Source organism: Sciurus carolinensis, chromosome 1, assembly GCF_902686445.1.
Source record: "Sciurus carolinensis chromosome 1, mSciCar1.2, whole genome shotgun sequence".
In the NCBI taxonomy this organism is placed as follows: domain Eukaryota; kingdom Metazoa; phylum Chordata; class Mammalia; order Rodentia; family Sciuridae; genus Sciurus; species Sciurus carolinensis.
The window spans coordinates 100492529-100514826 of record NC_062213.1 but is presented as its reverse complement, the minus strand read 5'-3'; the positions used below and the strand labels follow the sequence as shown (position 1 = coordinate 100514826).

At 41.9% G+C, this 22298-nt stretch overlaps 1 protein-coding gene across 1 annotated transcript; it reads right to left on the bottom strand.

Moving 5' to 3' along the window:
* Positions 1–989: 989 nt before the first annotated feature.
* On the bottom strand, positions 990–20259 carry Acp6 (acid phosphatase 6, lysophosphatidic). The gene is made up of 10 exons (XM_047557586.1): positions 19636–20259; positions 13003–13131; positions 12761–12891; positions 12354–12433; positions 8801–8888; positions 7340–7472; positions 6144–6244; positions 3594–3689; positions 1848–2013; positions 990–1183 (listed from the first exon to the last, which is right to left on the bottom strand). The coding sequence occupies exons 1-10, from the start codon at positions 19852–19854 to the stop codon at positions 1040–1042; spliced, it is 1287 nt and encodes a 428-aa protein (XP_047413542.1). The 5' UTR covers positions 19855–20259; the 3' UTR covers positions 990–1039.
* Positions 20260–22298: the final 2039 nt, after the last annotated feature.

Here is a 22298-nt window from a genome sequence, read left to right as displayed (position 1 = left end):
TCAAAGAAGCCAAAAGAAGAAAACATTCCAAGAATATTGATGATAAGCTGAGTAAGAAAACTGAAAATTGGCTATTGGATTTAACACACAGAGGTCATTGATGATTTTGACAATGGCTGCTCCCATGCAGTGGTGAGGGTAAGTACCTGATCATAACTGATTCAAGAAAAAATGGCATAATTCAAAGATGTGGAGAAAAAAATTAAGACAGGAGATTTTACAGCATACTTGTATGCTAATGGGAATAACTCGTAAGAAGAGAAAACTGACAATGCAGAAAAATGATAATTATAGGAGTCATGCAAAGCTGGAGGGTTGGCCTTGAAGAGCAGTAGGAATGGTTGATTCTCAGTAACAGGAAGGAAGGCCTCATGGGCATCCATGCAGATTTGATGGTGGTGGTGGTGATGGGCATATAGAAGTTTTCTTGATTATTTTCACTTTCTTAGTGAAAGCAGAAAAACAGCAATCAGCAGAGTGAGGATGAGGAGGGGCTACTGAAGATTGAGGATGAAGAGATGTGAATAGGTTCTAGAAATAAACTGGCAGTATTCACAGAATCAAACTGATTAGACACAGGAAAATGTGAGACAAAGGAAACAAAGATAAACTCCTGGTTTAGCCCCTGTGTGGATGGTGAAGGTATCTTCCATTCAAACAGGGAAACCTGTGAGGGGAGAGGTCTGGGAGTCGTGGAGTTTGAGGAAGGAGCAGGGAGGGGTGGGTGAAAAAGAGGAGAGAGAAAAGAAGAAAAGAACCAAAGTCCCAAATCAAAGTGTTTCTAAAGGGTCATTATGTCTTTAGCTCAAGTCACATGCAGATGTTCTGACCTTAAAAATTAAGCCACAAATGAGAGAAAAACCCCTCTGGTCTCAACATTATCCCTTTTTTTATTTCAGAAAGAGACCTTACTATATCTACAGGAAGGAAACAAACTTACCTTATACTTTAACTCTCAGTCCCCTCTCCAAAACACACAAAGCTGGAGGCATTGTATAAAGGTATTTTATTTAAAAATCAACTGGTTTGTGTAAGTCAGTTACTTTTCACTTTCAATTTTCATAGCCTGTGCTTGGGAACACAGGGTGTGATATTTTTCTGGGCTTACGGTATAAACTGACATGGTGTTCAAGAACTTGTCCAGTGGGCAGAGTTTGTCAGGGCAACCTCTTGGCACCTGTTCCTGTGGAAGAGACATAACTCAGCAGGTCCACTAAAGACCATATCCTTCTACTGTCTTGAGCCCAGCAGTCTGAGAGGCTCTGACCCAAGTGGCATGTGCATGAACACACATAATACCAAGAAGGCACCATTACCCAGTCAACTGCCAGAATAAAAAATACTACAAACTGCTCATATAAGCCGCTCAAGAAATGCTTGTTGAATTGACTGAGAGGACTCAGTCAAGTGATATCACTGAGTTGGGACAGTTAAAGATCTCATTCCTGGGGAGAGCTCTGGTCTCTTTTCTGGGCATCAATGACAACCAGGCTGTTAAGAAGTCAAGGGTGCTGTCAGTGCACATTACCTCCCAAAGATACAACTCTGGATTTTCAAAAGAGGGCTGCCAGTCAGGATGCTACATCCTGACAGAGACTCAGGAGAAGGACAGGAGGGTGTTCCTAAAAGAGTCTGACAAAACTAGGATAAGGACCATCCAGTCACCACATGCCAAGTTTTGCTCTAGCCCTGGGTCATAGCTGTGAGTTACCCTACAGGACGCAGAGACTTGAGGGTACCAATGGAGACTCCACTGGGTCTCAGGAGGGAGACCTGATGCTAAACCAGTTGGGTGGCACTGGGGGACAATGCCTCGCCACCACTCAGTCCCTGCTCTGAGGTCTTACCTCTCCATTGTAATAGAGCTGCACAAACCACTCCTTAGATTCCTGATGCTGGTAGAGCTCCATGGTCAGATCAACAGCAAATGGGGGCCACTTGTGGTCAAAAATCCCCAGGGTCATTAAGAGAGGGATGAGGGTCACATCATGAGTTGCATAGAGGTAGAGCTTTCTGAAACAAGGAAACAGTTCTCCATATTTCTTTACTTCGGAACTCTGGAGGCCTAGGGTTCCAGGTTCTATAAGTGGCTATGGAAGCTCATGAGCCATTTCCAACATTTTAAAATGTCTTATGGATATCATATCTCTGTACATGGAATGAAGCTGTTCAAACTAAATCTATTAAGCAAATATCTTTGTTTGGGACTATTAAGATATCAAGGACTATTAAACTATTGCTTGTCTCCTTTGAGTAAAGAATAATACTTACCTCAGAAATCAGGTGACATCCAGCAATCAATTGAACCTAACATAAAACTCCTTTGAAACAGGTAGTTGGAAGAACCCATATTCCTACTCCTAATGTTGTCACAGAAAGAGTCTCACTGGAATTACTCTCCATGCCTCCTCTTTCCCATTCACTCATACTCCTGGTAAATTTTAAGGAAGAAATTGAGCATGTGTGGATCCTGCCAGCCTGTGGAGAATGTTCTTCCTACTCTCAGCCATCCGATGAGGTTAGTAAGGGAAGCTCTGCTCCTTATTGGGAAAGCCTGCAGTTTTAGAGAATTGAGTTTATTTCAAAAGAATATTAATAAGTCTGTTTAGTCTTCAACAGTCTCCAAATGGCTTCAATCAGTAATAAAGATGCCATTTTAATCTACATCTGACTGATGCCAGTATCTATCTCTTGGGATGGATTCAGGATTTTATTTATTGACCCTCCCACCCAGAAGCCTAGGACTGGATCCTGTAGTATTCTATAGATACAAGGCAGAGAGTAGCAAGGCAACAAAAGACAGAAGAAATGTAGTGTCACTGTAGGTACTGTGAACGACAAGGAAAGGCATTTACATGATTTGCAGCTATCAATCTTGACCCAAAGTTCCTAAATGTTTCTGTTTTCATTCACTGTCCCGTAGGCCTCCTATGCTGTGCTATTTCTAGCTCTGTGTAATCTCTCTCAAATGTAGCCTCTAACAGTGCTTCTCCAAAGTTAAGGTACATACAAAGTTAGAGGATCATGTTAAAATACTAATTATGCTTCAGTAGCTCAGGGTGGGAGCCTGAATATCTAAAATGTTCCTGGGTGATGATGAAACTGTTTGTCTGCAGATCATACTTTGATTAACAAATGCCTAGGACAGGTAACATTCCAAATTGTGTGGTGATATGAGGTTCCAGGCTCTACAAAAGTGGCAGTGGAAGTTTGTGAGTCATTTCCAACATTCTAAAGTGCCTTATGGATATCACACCTTCTGTATACTGAATGAAGTTATTCAAACTAAATCTATTAAGCAATTATATTTTGAATTATTAAAATACCAAATCAGTGTGATATAAACATGTCTGTTTGACAAACAGTAAAAAAATATGAAAAAATAAATTTAGGGCTCTTGTTGGCTAAAATAAAAATTTCAAAACATAGTCAGAAGGATGCAGCAGGAAGAAAGTTGAAAAGATTGTGAAACTCTTTGGGACTTGTGGCCTCTGAAACACCTAATTGTAGTCGTGCACAGCCTGGTTCTTGCCTCCTCCAAGGACTTCCCTCCCCCTGCTCTTAGTTGCAGAGTGGAGCTGTTGTACTAGTACCTGATCTTGCTGGGTGGAGTGGCAGGGTCCACAGCTTTTTGCAGGTTGCTCTCCAGGATGTGTAGGAATGGGCCTACTGCCATCTGAAGGCTTTCCCTATGAAAAGTGAAAAATATTTAAGCACCCAGTGCACAATCAGCACTCACGGGATATACATGGGTTCAGCCCTTTAGGACCTCAGGAACCCACTCAGACAGAGCCAAAAGACAAGCAATGCAGGAGGGGTAACAAGGGGCAGGAAGGAGAAATGGTGCTGCATCAAGCTGGAAGGTCCTTTGTGGACAAAGTTCTCAACAACAAAAGCATGGGGATACAGACCTGCTATGAACAGAGTTGAGATGAGAGGGGCTGGGGAAGTTGGGGAGTGGCGACTGTGATAAATTATGAAGAACTAGGCCTTGAAGAATAAAAGAACAAAGCCAAGAAGGACAGGGGTAATGATATCCAAGAATTCCAAAAGGGCCCTCAAAAAATTAATCCGAAGGAACAACCTCCTAAATTGTTTCCTATGTGTCAGTTCTCCTTCTTTTGCACTTTAGATCATAAGGACATTTCTTATTTATGTCTTACTTAATTGACTTAATAAGAAGTTGAGCATTAGTGCTCCCCGGGTTGGCTCTGCAGCTCCCCCATTTTTATTCTGTGGCTTATTACCTCACAATCATAAGGCAACTACTCTAACTCAAACCATATCCTTTCACAGCTGTGAATACAGCAGGAAGATGGGGGCTGTGTGCCTCTCAGTTTTTATAAAAGAGAAAACAACAACACCTCTCCTAGAATTTCCAGAACCCAGTCACTGACAGAAAAGAAGGCTGCCCATGACCTATCCTTATTCACAGTGATTGGGTAAACTGCCGACTTCATAACTCAAGAAATGTTGAAGCAATGGATGAAGAGTAGGTAACCAACACTGCATGTGACATGTATCCTCCAAAAGAATGTGAACAGGTCAAGTTGGATTGTGAAGTTGTAACCATTTGTCCTTGAAGAGACATCAGTTTTATGAAACCAGGGTTAATTGGAATAGAAAGGACAATGGATTAGGAGAAAGCAAACTATGGTTCAGCCTAATCCAACCTGCCTGCCTGTTTTTGTAAATAAAGTTTATTGGAACACACCCATGCACACCTGTGCCCAGTCTATTAAATATTATCCACACCTGCTTCATGTTGTAAGGGTAGAGACAGGTAGTTATAACAGAAATGGCATGAATTGCAAAACACAGCCCTTTTTTTTTTTTTTTTTTTTTTTTTTTTTTTTTGCAGTACTGGGGAGGGAACTCAGGGCCTTGTGCTTGTGAGGCAAGCACTCTACCAGCTGAGCTATCTCCCCAGCCCCAGCACATTTATTAAGTATGTATATGTGTGAACTGGGAAAGGGAGGGCAGTGAGTGACATTTTAAGTCTAGCAGTGCCACTTCATGAACAAAAAGGGGAAGCTGGCAAGTTCCATGGAGTGGCAGCCAAGTGAGTGGCTTGACTGGAGCCTTCTGGATGCCTGAGTCTAGTGTACAAGTGGCCATGCTGACTCAAAGTCAATGCAGTCAACATCTACATATCAAGAGAATATTCAACCTTTGGGTTTTGGGGATTGGCTTATTTCACTTAGCATGATAGTCTCAAGATCTATCCATCTACTGACAAATGTCAAAAAGTCATTCTTTTTTTATGATTGAGTAATATTCTGTTGTGTATATATACCACAAGAATGGGATCTTAATTAGAATGATATATACTCCACATTTGTAAGAATATGTAAAAATATACTCTGTCATATATAACTAAAAAGAACAAATAAAAAAAATTTTTAAAGTCAATGCTTGAGTTATTTGCAACACACTGCAAATTCTTGAAATGTTAGATGCCCCCACCTAGCACACATATACCCCATCTTTCTCAGGACTATTTCTCTACTTTCCATCTCCTCCATTAAGCCACTTACTCGGAGTAAAAACTGAATGCTCTTACTCTATCAGAAAAAAGAGGCTTCTAAAATTTGTTAAGAGGGGAACCCTCCCTTTTGGTAGTTAAGAAACAGGCCTTCTAGAAACAGAATCCCAATACCCGTAAGAGAAAGAACAAACACAGGATTGTTAGTCAGAGGATTTGGGTCCAAGTCCTGGCTCTGCCACTTACTAGCTGAACCCAGACAAGGTTGCCCCAGCTTCTTTACCCACCTTACAGTGAGAATGTAAAACTGATATGTAAATTGTAACATGATGAAGAAAGTGAGAAGTAATTATTCTTCCATCAGACTCCAACCCCCACCAAATCTTCTGAACTTCAGAACAAAAGGAAAAAGTGACTAAGAGACACTCAGCATGTGGTGGCTCCATATTCTGTGTAACAGGGAATGGAGGCACACGGTCACCAGCCCCAGATCAGAAGTAAGGACTTGGGTAGGCCAGCAAGCAGGGTTGCTCAGCCTCTTGGTATACACAGTGATGCCAGCTGACATGTGTAAGCAGGCCTGATGAACCTTTCTTTACAAGTACTTGGAGGTCTGACCAACTGTGACTTTGTGCCAGCAGCTCCAGAAGCCACTCACCTGTCTTCCCATTGCAGCATGTACAAGGCTGTGTCCACAGCTCTCTGTTCAATCAACTGTGCAAATCTCTTCAGTGTCGGGCAGCTCGGGAGGCTGTGTACCTGAAAGGACCACAGACACAATTTTAGAAAGACAGCTTCTTGCCCACTGAACCTGGCAGCTGACCAGCTTCATAGAGGCTGCAGGGGCCTCTCTTATCCTGGGAAGGGCCCAAACAGCTCAAAAAGTTATACTTCCAAGTTCCTTCCAAAGTTATTTATTCCTAAAGAGCTGAAGGGCTAAAATTTTTTTTTAAAAAATTCCATTTCTGATGGCTCCCATCCACTCCAAAAAAAAATTTTTATTGTATTTTTAAATTTAAAAAAATAAAATACCAAGACAAAGAATTCACAAATTTCTACTTGGCTTTCATTTTCCCTAAAATGATTTCTAAAAAGTATGCTATACAAATGCTTTATATCAACTCTTGCCTTATAACCTTAAACCAATTTGCACATAAGCATAAGGTGAATTTATGCCTCTGGGGCATATGGTCATTTTCACAAGAGAAGGAAGGAGGATCACACACTGCCTTCAGGTATCCAACCTTTGAATCTAGAGAAATATTTCCCAAGTATAATCCTCTTTATGTATTTATTACATAAAAGAGATTCTATGGCTAGATTAGTTTGAGGAAAACAAACTTAAAGATTAACCAGAGTTCTTTATTATAGGCATCTCAGACTTTTTTAATATGATGACAAGCACATACTCTTCAAAAATGATAGAATAAATAAGGATTTAAAATTTGTAGATCCTAACAGACACTGGATGTAAAGTTTACATATAAAAACTGAGCGCCATTCCCTACTAACAATCCCTCCCTACCCATCACCCATGCTACCCTTACTCTCCCAAACACACACACACACACACATACACACACACATCCCAGGTATTCAGAACAAGTTTCCAGAAACTGATCTAGAGTTAAATGTCTGTGTTCCTGAGTGAGGAGTTCTTGATCATTCCTATCCCTCCTTCATTGCTCCCTGTCCCTCCATTCTCACATCCATTCCGTCTGTAAGCCTTACCACAGCTGCCTGCAAACCAGAGGGCCTCCATCCACTTCTCCCCATCTAGTTCTAAGTCAGGAGCCAGCTCATCCAAGTGCCTGTCTCATGGTCGCCAAACCCTATGGCAAAAGGGAAACTAACCTGTTCAGCAGCCATATTGTCTAAAAGAATGAGGAAGTCCACTTCGACGCTACTGTCAAGGCCCATCTCTTCCTTCACTTCTTTCAAATCCACTGAGATCTGTGGCTGCAAAGCAGCAGCCTCCTTCCGGCCTCTGCCAAAAGATTTTTTTTTTTTAATTTAAAAAATCATCCTTTATATTGTATAGTGATCAATAGTTTAGAAAACAAGTTTGCTCAATTTTTTTGTTTTTTTAAATTTTTTCTAATAAGTTACACATGATGGTAGAATACATTTTGACACATTTGTACACAAATGGAGCACAACTTCTTCTTCCTCTGGCTGAACATGGTGAAGAGTCACTCCTGTATGGTAATCATACATGTATATAGGGTAATAATATCCATCTCATTCTACTGTCCTTCCCATCCCCTACTCCTCCTCACACCTCACTCCCCTCTGCACAATCCAAAGTTCCTTTATCCCTGTCCCATTAAGGATTAGCATCCTCTTGTCAAAAAAAACATTTGGTCCTTGTTTTTTGGGGGTTTGGCTTATTTCACTTAGCATGATATTCTCCAGTTCCATCCATTTACCTGCAAATGCCATAATTTCATTCTTCTTTAAGGCTGAGCAATATTCCATTGTATATATGTACCACATTTTCTTTATCCATTCATCTGTTGAAGGGCATCTAGGTTGGTTCCATAGGTTAGCTACTGTGAATTGTTGCTCAACCTTTTAAGATCTCATTTAATCCTCACAAATACCCAGTGGAGCTGGTTGTATTATTCCCATTTTACAGATGAATAAATTAAGATTCCAAGAGATCAAATGATTCATATAAGTAAGTTAGCAAGAATCAGGGGCAGAATAAAAGGTCAGATTTTCCAAATCCTACTCCAGATTCTAATATACCAAAAACAAGGATAGCCCAGATCTGAAAATAGCATTCTCTTTCTTCTATGGAATACATATTATATAGTCTTAGTGCAGCTCAGACATAGTTGAGGAGTAAAACGTATCATCGGCCCAAACCAATCTACCCTATGTGGCAGCATGCCAGTAAGAAGAGGGAAACCTCTGCTTTCTGTCTTCTTGTGCTTATATACCTGGATTTGCAGGTTGATGACTGGCTCAATTATTTTCTATTTAACCTCTCCATTTCCTCATCAACCCCACTCTAGAGACCATCTGTATAATGATGTATAAGGAAAAGCTCTATTCATGACTGTACAATCTTCTCTCCAGTTCAGCACGTGGCTTTGCCCAGACTCCCTGTACCTTCACTATGAGCCTGTTACCATGAGCAAGAGCTCCTTTACTTCCTGGACAGTGGAAGTCAGACCTAAATTTAATTCCATCCCCACCATTCCTCACCCATAGAGGGTAAGTCGGGGCATACCCTCAGGGCAGGTAGAGTCTGCCAGCAAAGATGAAAAAAGGTGCCCCCAAGTAGAGCAAGAAAATGGGGGCAGTTACCTGATTCTCTGCCTCAGGTTCTGGCAGCTTTGATAGTTGGGGTACAAAACTTCCGAGTCTGCCTCAACAGTGTGAATGATGACAGGCCCTAGAAGGAAGGTGGGAAGCATAAGCAAGAAGAGGTTTCACTACGTTCTTCCCCAAAGCCCCACCTCCTCCTCCTCCTTTTCTTTGTCTATACACAGAGCGACTCCAAAAGGGCAGAGCACAAGGTCACTCCTTAAGGAGAGCAAATGCCCCAAACATACACTGGCCCTGCCAACAGGAGCTCTTCTCTGACCTAAGCATTGGAGAAAGGAAGTAGCAGCCTTATTTTGTCCAGCATGCCCTCCTACTGGGCCATGAACAGACTACAGCAGGAACAGACCTGGATTGGATCACATCTCATACATTCTGAGGAACACACTTCAAGATCTAGAGTTAAATGTCTGTGTTCCTGAGTAAGGCATTCTTGATTTTCTTATATCACGTTTCCCTGTACCATTCTAAAAACATCCCTGCTTCGAAGCACTGCCAGCAATGAAGCATTCTAATAAAGAATGGGTTATCGCTAATTTGCTCAAAACTAGGTTATTTTCTTGCTTCCCAAAGTTCAATGTCAAAGGCCAATATGGTGATTTACCATAGAACAAACTAGAATGGAGGCCACAAGGCCATAAATCCTCAGACTGCCCAGTCTTGCCCAAAACAAAAGCCAGCCTTCAACAAGAATTGCTAGGAACCAAAGATTAAACTACAATGTTTCTTATATATAGCTGCAGCTCAGAGCTCACAGGTATCCTTGTTTCCTTCTCTTAATGATTGAAGGTATTCTAACACCATCCCACACTCCACTCTGTGCCAGAGAAGGCAAGGCCCTGTGGCAGGTTCTCTTTTCACACAGCTCAAGTCTAATGGCAAAATAAACATCTCCCATCAGCAGCAATTTGGAATTCATGGAGGTCAATCCACACAGCAACTAGGTAAACCAAAGAATTCCCAAAGAATTGATAATTGAAACCCCAGGCTTTTAAAAGTAGCCATGGTAACTTTACTAGAATATCAGAATTCAGACACTCTGTTGGTCTGGACAGAAGGAAACCACACTGAAGGTCTATCAGTTAAGTCTTGAATCCATAACCAACCAGCAGGGCTGCCTTGGGAAGTCACTTTCTTTCTCTGGGACTCATCTGTAATCACAGGGGTAGAATTGTATCAGTGATTTTCAATTGTTTCTAAAGCAGTGGAACCTCTCCCCACCATTATATAAAACAGTGAAAGAGATATCTGCAAGGTGGGGGTTCAAAGCAGAATCTATTTGCATGTCCACATCCCCTCCTTTCCTGTAGTTCCTATGACCCCTCTAAACAATCCTGGGGTTCTGCATGAGAAGATGTAGCAAAAACAAACCAAATGATCAGCAGTCCTTTCTACATGCACATATCTTCAGATAAGTAGTTGAACATAAAGGTGAAAAGCATGAATTCTGATACCAGACTGCTAGTGTTTGAATTTCACCTATACAATTTACCAGTTTTGTGTGCCTAGACAGGTCATTTAGCCTCTCTTAGTTGTCTTACAAAAGGTTCCTCACAAGGTTACCAAAAGAATTAAACAATATATGTTAAGTTCTTAGAATAATGTTTGGTACATACCAAATCTTTAAATGCTAGGATAATAATAATTGACAATAATCTAACACTAATAACAGTACAGACTATATTCCACCTGGAGTCTGCTACTGGTATCGCAATATTGGAACCACAGATTATAGTAAATAAGATACACTTAAATAGACACTCAAATATAAACTGAACAAAGGACTGACCAAATGGGGCAGACAACAATCTCTAGCTTCCCCTATAGCCTGATTCTCCACAGTTTACACATAACTCTCTGGTGCTTCTCTAAGATTTTATTCCTAAAGCAAAATCCAATGTTGCACCACTTCCATTCACGGTGGCACCTTCTGAGGTTCTTTGGCTCACTCAAGTCCCTTGACACTAGGAAAGGTACAGAAGTAGCTGTAACAGAAGTCCAACTGGAGTCCCCATACCTCTGCATCCCATGCACACAACTGCTAACCAGTAAGCCACACAAGAGGCCTGCCAGAAACCTGGGGCCTGCCTGAAGATATGGGACTACCAAAAGACATCTTTCCTTCTGTCACACTTTTGGTGTTTCTAGGAAGAGGACATTTGGTCTTTTTGAAGCTGAGCAAATGATGAGCTTTCAGAAGATCAGGCATTGTGGATTATTCTAAGAATAAACCAAGAATAATCACAGGCTCTCAAGAAGTAAGGGCAAGCCCATCCTGTTGGCTTTCTGTTGGCTAGATCACAGTGTCTATGTTCAGCAGTCAAATGCAGCAAGAAATTAGCAGCAGCACCCAACCCAGCTAAGGCTAAGGCCAGGTTCCTCTGGCCTGGAAGTTTCTATTATTACACATTTTTTTAAAGTTTGATGAATATTTTGTTTCTATTTGAGAGACTGCTAAAGAAGCTAAATAAAATAATAACCTTTACCTTATGGCACCATTTACTAGTTTAATACTGATGAGGTCATGATGATCTGAAACTCAGGCAGTGATTCAATGTACACTTGAATGAATTATAAATGATAAAATGCAACCTCTTTTTCGGGGGGAGCAGGGATTGAACTCAGGGGCACTCGGCTACTGAGTCACATTCCCAGTCCTTTTTTGTATTTTATTTAGAGACAGGGTCTCACTCAGTTGCTTAGCACCTTGCTATTGCTGAGGCTGGCTTTTTATTTTTATTTTTATTTTTACAGAATGCATTTTGATTCATTGTTCACAAATGGGGTTCAACTTTTCATTTCTATGGTTGTCCATGCTGGAGATTCATACCATTCAGGTAAACATACATGTACATAGAGTAATGATATTTGTCTCATTCCACTATCTTTCCTTCCCTCCCTCCCCTCTGAGGCTGGTTTTGAACTGGTGGTCCTCTTGCCTCAGCCTCCCCTCCCGAGTCACTGGGATTATAGGTGTGTGCCACTGCACCTGCCCAAAATATAGCCTCCTTTGATGGCCAAAGACCCTATATATATGGGATCCATGAATGAAAGAAATGCAGTTCTTGGCAGTAAAAAGTTGGGGAATTGCTGACCGCAGTCATTCACAGGCTTAATGTCAAAACTCAAACTCAACTAAGAAAGGTCGAACAACACCATTTAGGTCATACTATGAATCAGCACCAAGATGAGAGGGCCCCAGATCCCTATCCCACTTCCCTCATTTCCTTTCAACAGTGTCACTGCTGTTCATGAGATCCAGACAGAACAGCTCTGTGTAGCTTGTGTAGAAGCCTGGGAAGAGAAGTCAAAGCCAGAGGCACATAAGAGCAACTGATGAACTGCCATTCATAAAAAGGTCAGGCTGGAAAGGACAGTAATATGGCTAGGTTGGAACAGACCCTCCAGAATAGGTACCCCCAGAAGTCACATGTGCAGAAGAGAGATCAAGGAAACAGGCATCAAAAAAGAGAGGGTCTTTGTGAGAGAGCTCCTCAAGGGACAGGGGGCTGACTTGTAGACCCCAAACACAAACCTTCTTTCTGACGTTGGAAAAGCCCAGCCAGCAAACAACGAGTAGACTCCAGATTCCGATACATGTTAGTGGAACGAGCACTGGAAAAAAAAATGGAAAAGGCAGAGATGCCCATAAAAGGAACATTGAATTATATATTACACTATCCCACAGAGCAGCAAGGAGTCTTTCAAGACCTCATACAGGGCTCTATGGGGTTAGCTTTCTGTGGGATTGAGTTTCTTGGCTGCCCCCAAAGGACTCAAAGGTCAATGAATGTGACCTCTAGTTACTACCTGTTCACAGGAAAACTGCATCAAGACAAACTGTCCCCCGAACTACTCTGGGAAAAAACAGGAGCCCTCGGGGGTGTCTGGACACCTCATACTCAAGACCTAGGGGCAACATATCCTTTTCTAATGACTCACAAGACCTCCTGTGGGTTGAAGGTTGGTGAAAGAAAGGGGATGTCTTCTACATAGTTCATCCTCAGTCTCTCTCCCAGGGCAAACATCTGCTGCATGCCCACATTGGTCAGCTGCCCAGCCAACATGCCCCCCTGAAGTGGGGAAGAAAGACAAGAATCAAACACCTGATAGCTGCTGCTCTTGGTCCAGAGAAAAACCACTGAAGCTTGTAGTGGGCCCTAGAGCAGGAATGCATTGCTCACCTTCAGGGTGGTCCTGCTGTATTGAGAGTCATAAGGAGAATATGGTTTCGGCCCACCGGCTAGATCGGTGACTGTGTAATTAAATTGAGTTTGGGGTGGGACCTCTAAGAGCCGGGGGTTCCACTCTACCTGTTGTGACCATAAAAAACAAGATTAAAAAAAAAAAAGTTTCTTGAAACTCACAGCATTAACGTTAAACCAGTGGCCCCACCGAACACTTAGCTACAATCACTCTGACATTAAGCTTGCAACCTTCCATGGGAGGAAAAGGAAAGAAATTTTAACTCTATCTCCAATTAAAGGAAGAAATGACTATGATTTAGGATTCCAGGTGTTCTCAGCCCAAGCCCTATTATTGCTACACTAATACTGTTAGGGCTACTTTGGCACTAAGCCCAAGCTGAAGGGGAAAAGTAGCCGGATCGCCTGGCAAGCACATGCTTGGTGAGTGAATGAATGAAATATGATCTCAGGGACCATGCCTGTAAGAATTTCTAAGGAATCAATTTGTAGGTTTCCATGCCTATAAACCCTGCCCTCAATTTAGGATTCTGCTTAATGTCCCTTATTATCCAATTTCCTATCATTCAATTTCTAAAATAAACCACTGCCACCTAAGAAGCCTTTGTTCCTTCCTTATCTTCCTCTGTTCCTTACAATCTGGTTCCTGCTTCAGCTGTACTATAATGGTTTCAAGATATCACAAGAGGCCACAAGTCTTCTAGCTCTAACTATCTATAAAACTTTTACTCTCAGGAGTGTTCCTCCATATGCCAGCTCCTCTTCTCAACCTATTTTGTCTCTCTCAAACTTACCACAATTTTCACAGGCCCCGAGATTCAAAATTCCGACTTCCTGCTACACCACCATCCCTGCATCAAGCCCTGTTGACTGCTCCAGAAAAAAATTCACTCGGAATGCTCCTTCCATTATCTTACTGTCAGAGTATAAACCTTACTACCTCAGGCAAAAGACATCTCCTTTCTTCTTTCACAGTTAATCATGGCCCTTCTCCTCAATTCTGATCCTAGAACTTCCATGGATAAAACCCTTTGAAGGCTCACAGTTGTAAGATGGCTCAACCTCCTCTCCAGCACCCCTTTAGGACTTCTTCCCTGTCCTACACTTACCTCTCAAGTCACACAACTTTGTTTCCTTTAGCACCATCTTCACAACTTCCAGCTTTTCAACATGATGTTCCTTCTGCCTAGAATTTTTTCTCCTTTCCTCTGAAAAGACTCATTCATTCCATAAGATTCAATAAGTCCTGACCATGGCTGAACTTATACAGCAATCTCAGTGGCTCTTTTTGGTTACCTTTACAAACTGTTCTAGGAGAGTTCCTTCACTGGTTCCTGTTCAGTAGATTTAGCTTTCTGAGAAGAGAGTCTGGGTCATCTATTAGACCTTTATATTCTGGAATCCCAAAAAGGGTGTAGCACACCAAACACACAATTAATAGCTCTGACAATCTGCCAATTCCTATGTAAGGTATCAAGCTTGAGATAATTTGACCTTGTCTTTTCTAGATTTTCAGATTAATAGAGGAAGCAAGCTCTGAATGTAAAGGACAGTGATAACATAATAAAAGAGAAATGTGCTATAAGAAACTGGATGAAGGCCATCATAGTTCAAAGGTAAAACAGACATTCTTTTCTGGTTGAGGATTCAGGGAAAATTTCATAGAAGGAATTATATTTGAAATGAATAGGATTTTGACAACCAACAACTTGAACTTGTTAGTAAGGAGGAGGTAAGAAGAGAAGGGGACATTCAGAATTCCAAGAATAGCTAGAAAACTTGAGCAAAGTAGAGATGCTAAAGTATGTATGTAGCAAGGAATGGTTTAGTTTATCTCAACCTGGGAATGGTTTTCAGGCTTTTTAATTAGCAAATGCCAAGTAAAATGAACATTTGATTTGTATATGTAAAGGCAAAAACTGGAGTTTCTCTAGTCTAAGTGCCAGTAAGAACTCAGAGCCCCAGCCAGTCAGCATCCCACTGGTCCATGGCACCACAGAGTAGTTTAAAAGTCACCAGTCTATATCACAGTCGGAATGGGAAGACCAGAATGCAGGAAAGTCAGTTTTATACTGTCTGCAATAGTCTACATGAACACTGTTAGTCAGCTTTTCATTGCTATGACCAGAATACCTAAAAAGAAAAACTTAGAGGAGGAAAAGTTTATTTTGGGCTCATAATTTCAGAGGTTCAGTCCATAATCAGTAGACTCCATTGCTCTGAGCCTCAGGTGAAGCAGACCATGGTGTTGGAAGGGTATGGTGGAGAAAAGCTGCTCTGCTCTGGCAGCCAAGAAGCAGAGAAGGGGGAGCGCGGAGAGAGGTACCAGAAATAAAATATAAATCCAAATGCATACTTCAAGTGACCTACTTCCTCCAACCACACCCTAGCTCTACCTATAGTTATCACTTAGTAGTCCTTTAAAATTATTAATCCATCAAATGGATTAATCCACTGATTATGTTACCACTCTCATAATTATTTTACCTCTGAATACTCCTGCATTGTCTCACGTGAGCTTTCTGGAGACACCTCATGTTCAAACAATAAAAGGACCTAAGATTTCATCTAAGGCAGCAAGAATAGAAGAGATAAATGTGAAACATTTGAATTACTAGATAAAAGCTTTATTTGGTAGCTGGGTTGATAGGTAACTAGGGAAAAAGAAAAGAAAAATTACTTTGATTTTAAGCCTGTGTACATAATGTGGAAAGGGTAAAGGAAGTACTCCTTGACTAAAACTAAGACAAAGACACAAGAAACTGGGAAACTGAGTTTGGTTTTGGTCATTTAAAGTTTGAGTTAAGTCCTCTGTGTTCCCAGTACTCTTGGCATATTCCCATAATTGAAATGTTTTGTCTTTCTCCATCACCACATTGAAAACTCTTTTAAAACTGAGAAGAAATTATCTATTCTGTAAGTCCAGAGTCTGGCAGAGTCAGATACCTAAGTCTACAGGGTCATTCGGCTTCACTAAGAAATCTCCTCTTCTTAGCGACCAATAGAGGACCTTTGGTGTCTCCCAGGAGACAATTCCTGAAGTCCAGGTCATGTCAAGTCTAGAGTATGCATTTTCAGATGATCAAGAATGAATGAGCCAGGTGCAGTGGTGCACATCTGTAATCCCAGCTGCTTGGGAGGCTGAGGCAGGGGGATCGAGAGTTCAAGGCCAACCTCAGCAATAGTGAGGCACTAAGCAACTTAGTGAGGCCCTGTCTCTAAATAAAATACAAAACAGGGCTGGGGATGTGGTTCAGTGGTCGAGTGCCTCTAAGTTCAATCCCTGGTACTCTCCCCCGCTAAGAAAAGAATGAATGATACATCAGTTTCATATATGGTGTCTATCCCACATACACACTCTCATCCACCTTCCTCCTCCTCAGCCTCTGAGTTAATGATAAAGACTAACTTGATAATTCTACGTATATTTATACCCCATCTCCAAAAAGAAACAGATGACAGCAATACCTAAAATCTAGTAAGACAACCAATTCAAAGTAGGTAAGAGACAAAACCAAACAAGTATAGGGGTGAAAATAAGCTTATAAAAAAAATAAGGTCACTAAAAAATGCATATAACAAAAATCCATACACTTCTCATAGGTGGACCACAAATTGGCACTAAGCTTTCCCACTTTTAGATAAAAGGAGAAATTTGATCAGCTAGACAAGTTTAAAGATAAAAGTAAGCCAACTGTTCATGAGAAGTACACCATTTCTAACCTCCCAAAGGTCCTCATAAAGAGGATAGAGTAATATAATGGATATCTTTCCAGTAGTCACAGCAATGAGTTCAGTGGGATTGTTTCCCCCAATTCCCTCAACTCAGAATGATAGCATCTCACCAAAGCACATTCACTGGAGGCAATTCTATACTGGGATCAAAGTGCTAAATTCTAAGTAAAAGAAATCATCTACATAAAGGTAAACAAAAAGCTTCCAGGTATAGATTTTAAAATAAAACAAGAGTTTTAAACATGGGTTATACACTGGCATCAAACGGACATTTTCAAAAAGTTACTGATGCCTGAGCCCCATCCTGGGCTAATCACAAATGAACCTTCCTGGAGGTGAGGTCTTTACTTTTTAATGATGTAAAGTCCAGATAATTCTAAAGTTCACCAGAGAAGATTTTACAGTATCTAGATACCTGGGCCAAATAAATCAGAACTCTGGGAGGAAGACCCAGGCATCAGTATTTTTTAAATATCCCCAGCTGAGTTCAATATCCTACTAAGGTAAAGAACTATCACTACAGAAAAATGGATGAACTGACCTGGCACATTCTTCACGTACTGCTTCCTGAATACCACTTTTTTCAGCTGAGCTTTGGATAGGAATTAAGTAACAAGTTATGCTTCCCAGCTAATCTATCTTGTCAAATAAAACAAAATACCTCAACGATGAAGTTAGTATAGGTTGGATTTTCTTTTATAAGAACAGAGGAACCTGCCTGAGGGGGGTCATCTTGCCTCTGTCTGGAGAGGAACTAGGGAAACCTAAAAGAAAGACCAAATCTCTTCTTTTGAAAGTGTATTTGGATCTACTGTAATGATCAGGAAAATGGTTAATTAGGTTCCATACTTTTATTTTCAAAGCACAAACTTTTATCAAGACAGGCTAAACCAAGAGTTATTTAAGCCATAAAAAAAAAAAAAACTCAATAAAACACCAGTTTTAAACAATACTACTTTCTTAGGATTTGTAAAATAACTGAATGAAATGACTTGTCACACATTTATCTATAAACCAGTCAGAAATCAGGAAACATGTGCCAAAAGCAATTTTAGTTTTGGAATTATTGCTACAGGGTCCCACCTGACTATAATTAATATCAGAACCAGAAAGATTAGAAAATTCCAATAACCTGTCTATCGAGTGAGACACTGAAAAGACAACCTGAGCCAAGGCCATCCAGAAACAAGTTATAGAAGGTTGATGCCAATCACTCACAGCCTAAATTGAAAGAGGGTTGGTTCCACTCCTAGCTTTTATGCACAAGATTTTATTCTAAATAACCAAAGAGTTTTAAAGCATCTACTTAAAGTCTGCCAGTATGATCTGATAGGAGAGGTATTGTGCCTTCTATTATTGCAAAATGAGACCATGGACTAAGATGTTCCACATTTGGTAGTTATACAGAGAGAGAAGATGAATGAAGTTAGTATGGTAAGCAATAATGGCCCCTTCTTAATAAAAGCATAAGATACCCATCACATACCCACTGGCTCAAGAGAAATCTCTAAAAGAAACCAAATCTTTTTACAGGGCTTCAGGGAGAACATGTACTGTGCACATTAGGCCCAGGTCTAGACAGTCAAGCTTTTATTCTTTGCTACCACTGATAACCTTGTCTTTAACATGAATACAATATATGCTCCTATCAATTACTTCCCAGCCCTTCTGTAACAAGAATAAATGGAGAATGGGGGTGGGGGGTGCCCAAAAGATGGGCCATGTGTTTACAAAATGAAAAGGAAAATTTAAAGATCTATTGTAAAAAAAAAAAAAAAAGTCAGGAAAAGGAATGAATAAAGGTCAAAGCATCAAAAAGTAAGAAATTCTAGTACCAGATAGAAAGTAGTACAGCCACAGAAAGCCTAACTAGAAACCTATAATACAATTAAGTGCCTGCTAAGATATATTTGAAAAGTACCTTAGAGATTTGCTTTCATGTGAGGCTAGCTTTGAAAATTGGGTTTTAGGTTGTACAATGTGAAGATTACAACTCTCAGTTTTTTCTAGAACTGCAAGTATGGTCATGAAGAGTGGACAACCTGTTTGATTTGCTCCAACATCAACCTAGGATAGGAAATATACAAAAGCATTCCACAAGTAAGTATGACTTGGGGACCTGCATCCAGGAAGGCTAACCATTAAAAAAAATTATTTGTGCTTTAATCATATTTAGTCATAATTAACCTGGCAGATTTTAAAGCATTATATCCACAAAATTAGCCACTTTCTAATAGCCACTTTTTCTACAACAAATCCCTTCCACTGTAGGTTTAGAAGCCTGAAATGTAAAAGGAGAACCCACGACACAACAACTGTTACCAAAAGATCTCCATTTAACCCTGAAAACAGGTTGTAAAATCTGTTCCCAAAGGCATTGACCTATTTACTCAATGTGAGCCCATTTAAGGTTGTTCCTGTTACAAAGGTCCCTGAAACAACTCGACAACAAAACAGTCACACACAAGTGTACTGCACCTTTTAACTCAAATTACCCACACACTTGTGAGAAACGCTGAATTTCTGGTCCTACCCCATACCTGCTGAATCGGAATTCGAAATCTGCGTTTTAAAATGACCCCCCAGGCGATTCTTATGCACTTTAAGATGCGCAGCTACACTATAGCTATGGGGTGAAACTGGAAGTTTGGGGACCGTCCTAGTCGGAAGGGTCAGCGGACCTGGAGTGGAAAGAGCGCGTGAGGGGAACGAGGTGGCACCAGGCCAGAGCTGAAGGAAATCGCTGTTTTCCGTTTGTCTGGACTCGGCCCAAGCCCCAAGTGATACTCCCCTGCTCCCCTGGTGTGTGTTCCGCATGGGCACCTGGCACCCACCACTATCTTCGCCCATCACCCCGACTAGGGGTCGATCTCTCACCTGCTCCTCCAGCGGGAGCGGCTTGAGAGGACTCCGCGCCCCGTGTCGAAACACGACCTGTACCATTTTCAGCTCCAGAAGGCTGCGATCAGCAGGACCCTGGTCACCAGCCGCCCGCAGCTCGGCCAGGGCCACCCGCCGCTGGTGGAAGCAGTACGCCAGTGAGGTCAGGACGCCCACGGGGGCCCACACTCGCATGTTGAAGACACTGGTGATCATGGTGGTAGCCCCTCGCTGCCCTCCGGGGTGAGGCTCGGGCGCCGGGGCTCAGTGACCGCCCCCAAGTTCGCGGGAACTGACGGGGAAGCACATCCAACACCCCAAACGAACAGGGACCGCTGTACCTCCCAGCCCTGAGGGAAACCCCGAAGTTGGAGCGTGGGGGGAAGATGCAGAGGTGGGAGCAGCGAAGACTCCCTGGGAGTTTTAACCCGGTCGAGGTTGGCCGCTCCAGCTGCAGACTGGGCTAGGGGGAGTTCAGTTCCTTTATCTTTCACCCTCTAAGGAACCTGAAACTTGCGTTTCAAGTTTGGTCCCAAGCACTCTTGAAGGGATGGGAAACAGTCCTGAACTCCTCGGCGGCAGCGGATACACCAACAGACGACTTGATTCCACTTTCCTAAAAGTTCCCACCCACTTCCTTACCCTCCCGGAGACCTGTCTCTAGTGGACCCGCGCAGAGGAGCACGGGAAAAGAAGTCCCGAAGTGACGCTCAATCAGGGTTCTCGGGCCTGTGAGAACTACAACTCCCACAAGGCTGCGCGCTCCCGGGCTCCCTTTGGGGGTTGTACTGGCCACCTGGGGTAACTAGGGGCCTGCTTTGGCAGACCAGGGAATGGCCGGGAGTTTATTGGACCCAGGAATTTGCCAGGAGGAAACGCGAGGACAGGGGCAGGATTGAATGACGGAGAGTGGTAGTTTGAGTCCAGTTTTGAATGTGCAAAACTTCTTTGAAGCCCTGGAAATGGATGTTGCTGATGCCAAGCGCAAAGTCACCTACTGAGTGATGACCATTTGCAAAGGTTGGCACTAGGGGTTATATTTAGCATACATTTACAATCCTCTTTCCGTTTAAGAAAATTCTAGGCATAAATCATCGCAATTACGCAGAACGTTTAAGTTCACCCATGTGTTTACTTATATCCAGAATATTTCCTATGGAAAAATCCAGGCCTCGCCTGTGGATGACTCAGTGATGAAGAACCTTAATTTGCTTAGTAGCCCAGCCTAACACTTGCTTGTCTGGTTTCTAATGAATACACTTGCAACCTAAACCCATTCCAGGATCTTTGCAACAATACACAATCTAGAACCACATGTGTCCATCTCAAGGAAAAAAGCCAAATTAAGAAGAAAGGTATTTGTGAGAAGAGTTTGAGTATAAGCCTTCTGGCCATTTCTTTAATCATTCTAAATTCTGTCATTGAGTCAAACTGGAACTGATGGAAAGACGCCATTCTAATGGAGGTTGGTCCCCGACCTGAGACTTTGAAAGGTTCTGAATGAACTCTGGGGGCAGGGTGTCATTTTGTAACACTGCACATTGTCATAGCTTTCTCCATGGCCCAACCCATGGGCTCACTTTTCAGAGTCTTCTTGTGTTAAAAACTGAATACTGTTTGCTACCAACTCAGTTGTGTTCCCCCAAAATTCATATATTAAAACCATAAACCCCAGTGTGACTGTATTTGGAAATAGGGTTTTTAGGAGGTGATTAAAGTTAAGTGAGGTTATACATGTGGCTATGTTAGGTTTTCAACTCTGTGATGAAAATAACTGACATAAACAACTTAAAGACAGAAAAGTTTATTTTGGCTTACAATTTCAGAGGTTTCAGTTCCATGGTTGACTGACTTCATTGCTCTGGGCCTGAGATGAGGCAGAACATCATGGAGATAGGGTGTGGTGGAGGAAAACTGCTCAGCTTATGGCGGCCAAGAAGCAGAAAGAGAAAGACCTAGAGGAATGGGCCAGTACAGGTGTAGTCTTCAAGGACACACCCCTAGTGACCTATACTTCTTTCAACCATGTCCCACCTGCTTACAGTTTCCACCACCTCCCAGTAGTCCTTTCAAATTGTTGATCCACCAAATGGATTAATCCAATGATAAGTTTAGAGCCCTCATGATCCAGTCACCCAACATCTCACCTTACTGCTTTGGGGACCTATCCTTCAACATGAGGTTTTGAGGGATATTCCAGATCTAAACCATATCAGAGGACTAAGAAAAGGAAAAAGAGAGAATTCTCCCTGTAAGGGATCCCACAAAACCACACCAGACACGGGAAATCACATAAGGGAGTTTATTAAGCAAACAGAGTGTCTCCCTGCAGGGTAAGAAAGAAAATGAGAGGAAAAGAAAAGGAAAGAGAAAGGGTGTGCACAAGAAAGAGTGTGAAAAGCGAGGAGGAGAAAGAAAGTGAGTCAGGGGGAGAGAAAAGCAAAAGAGAAAAGATGGTGGCTGAATTCCGCAGGGTTAACAGGGGACTAATAACGGAGAAGGATCCTTGTAAGCCGACTGATGAACCAATAGCTAGCTAGGATGTTCACAGATTGACAAGTGTTGGGAGGCCGGGAAAATGGCCGTGCGGGAAAGGTGGTGGGGCGGGGAGCAGCTTTGTACATTACACTCCCTTCATGCCTAAGGAAAGGGCATGTGAG

Bases quoted from the DNA above. Each gene is read 5' to 3' on its own strand.
- Acp6 (XM_047557586.1), bottom strand. From the start codon at position 19,854: ATGATCACCAGTGTCTTCAACATGCGAGTGTGGGCCCCCGTGGGCGTC. The intron at 7,473-8,800 runs GTAACTGCCCCC...ATCTTTTGGCAG, and splicing joins AACCTGAGGCAGAGAATCAG to AGGCCGGAAGGAGGCTGCTG. The intron at 6,245-7,339 runs GTTAGTTTCCCT...TGGTCCTTTCAG, and splicing joins ACAATATGGCTGCTGAACAG to GTACACAGCCTCCCGAGCTG.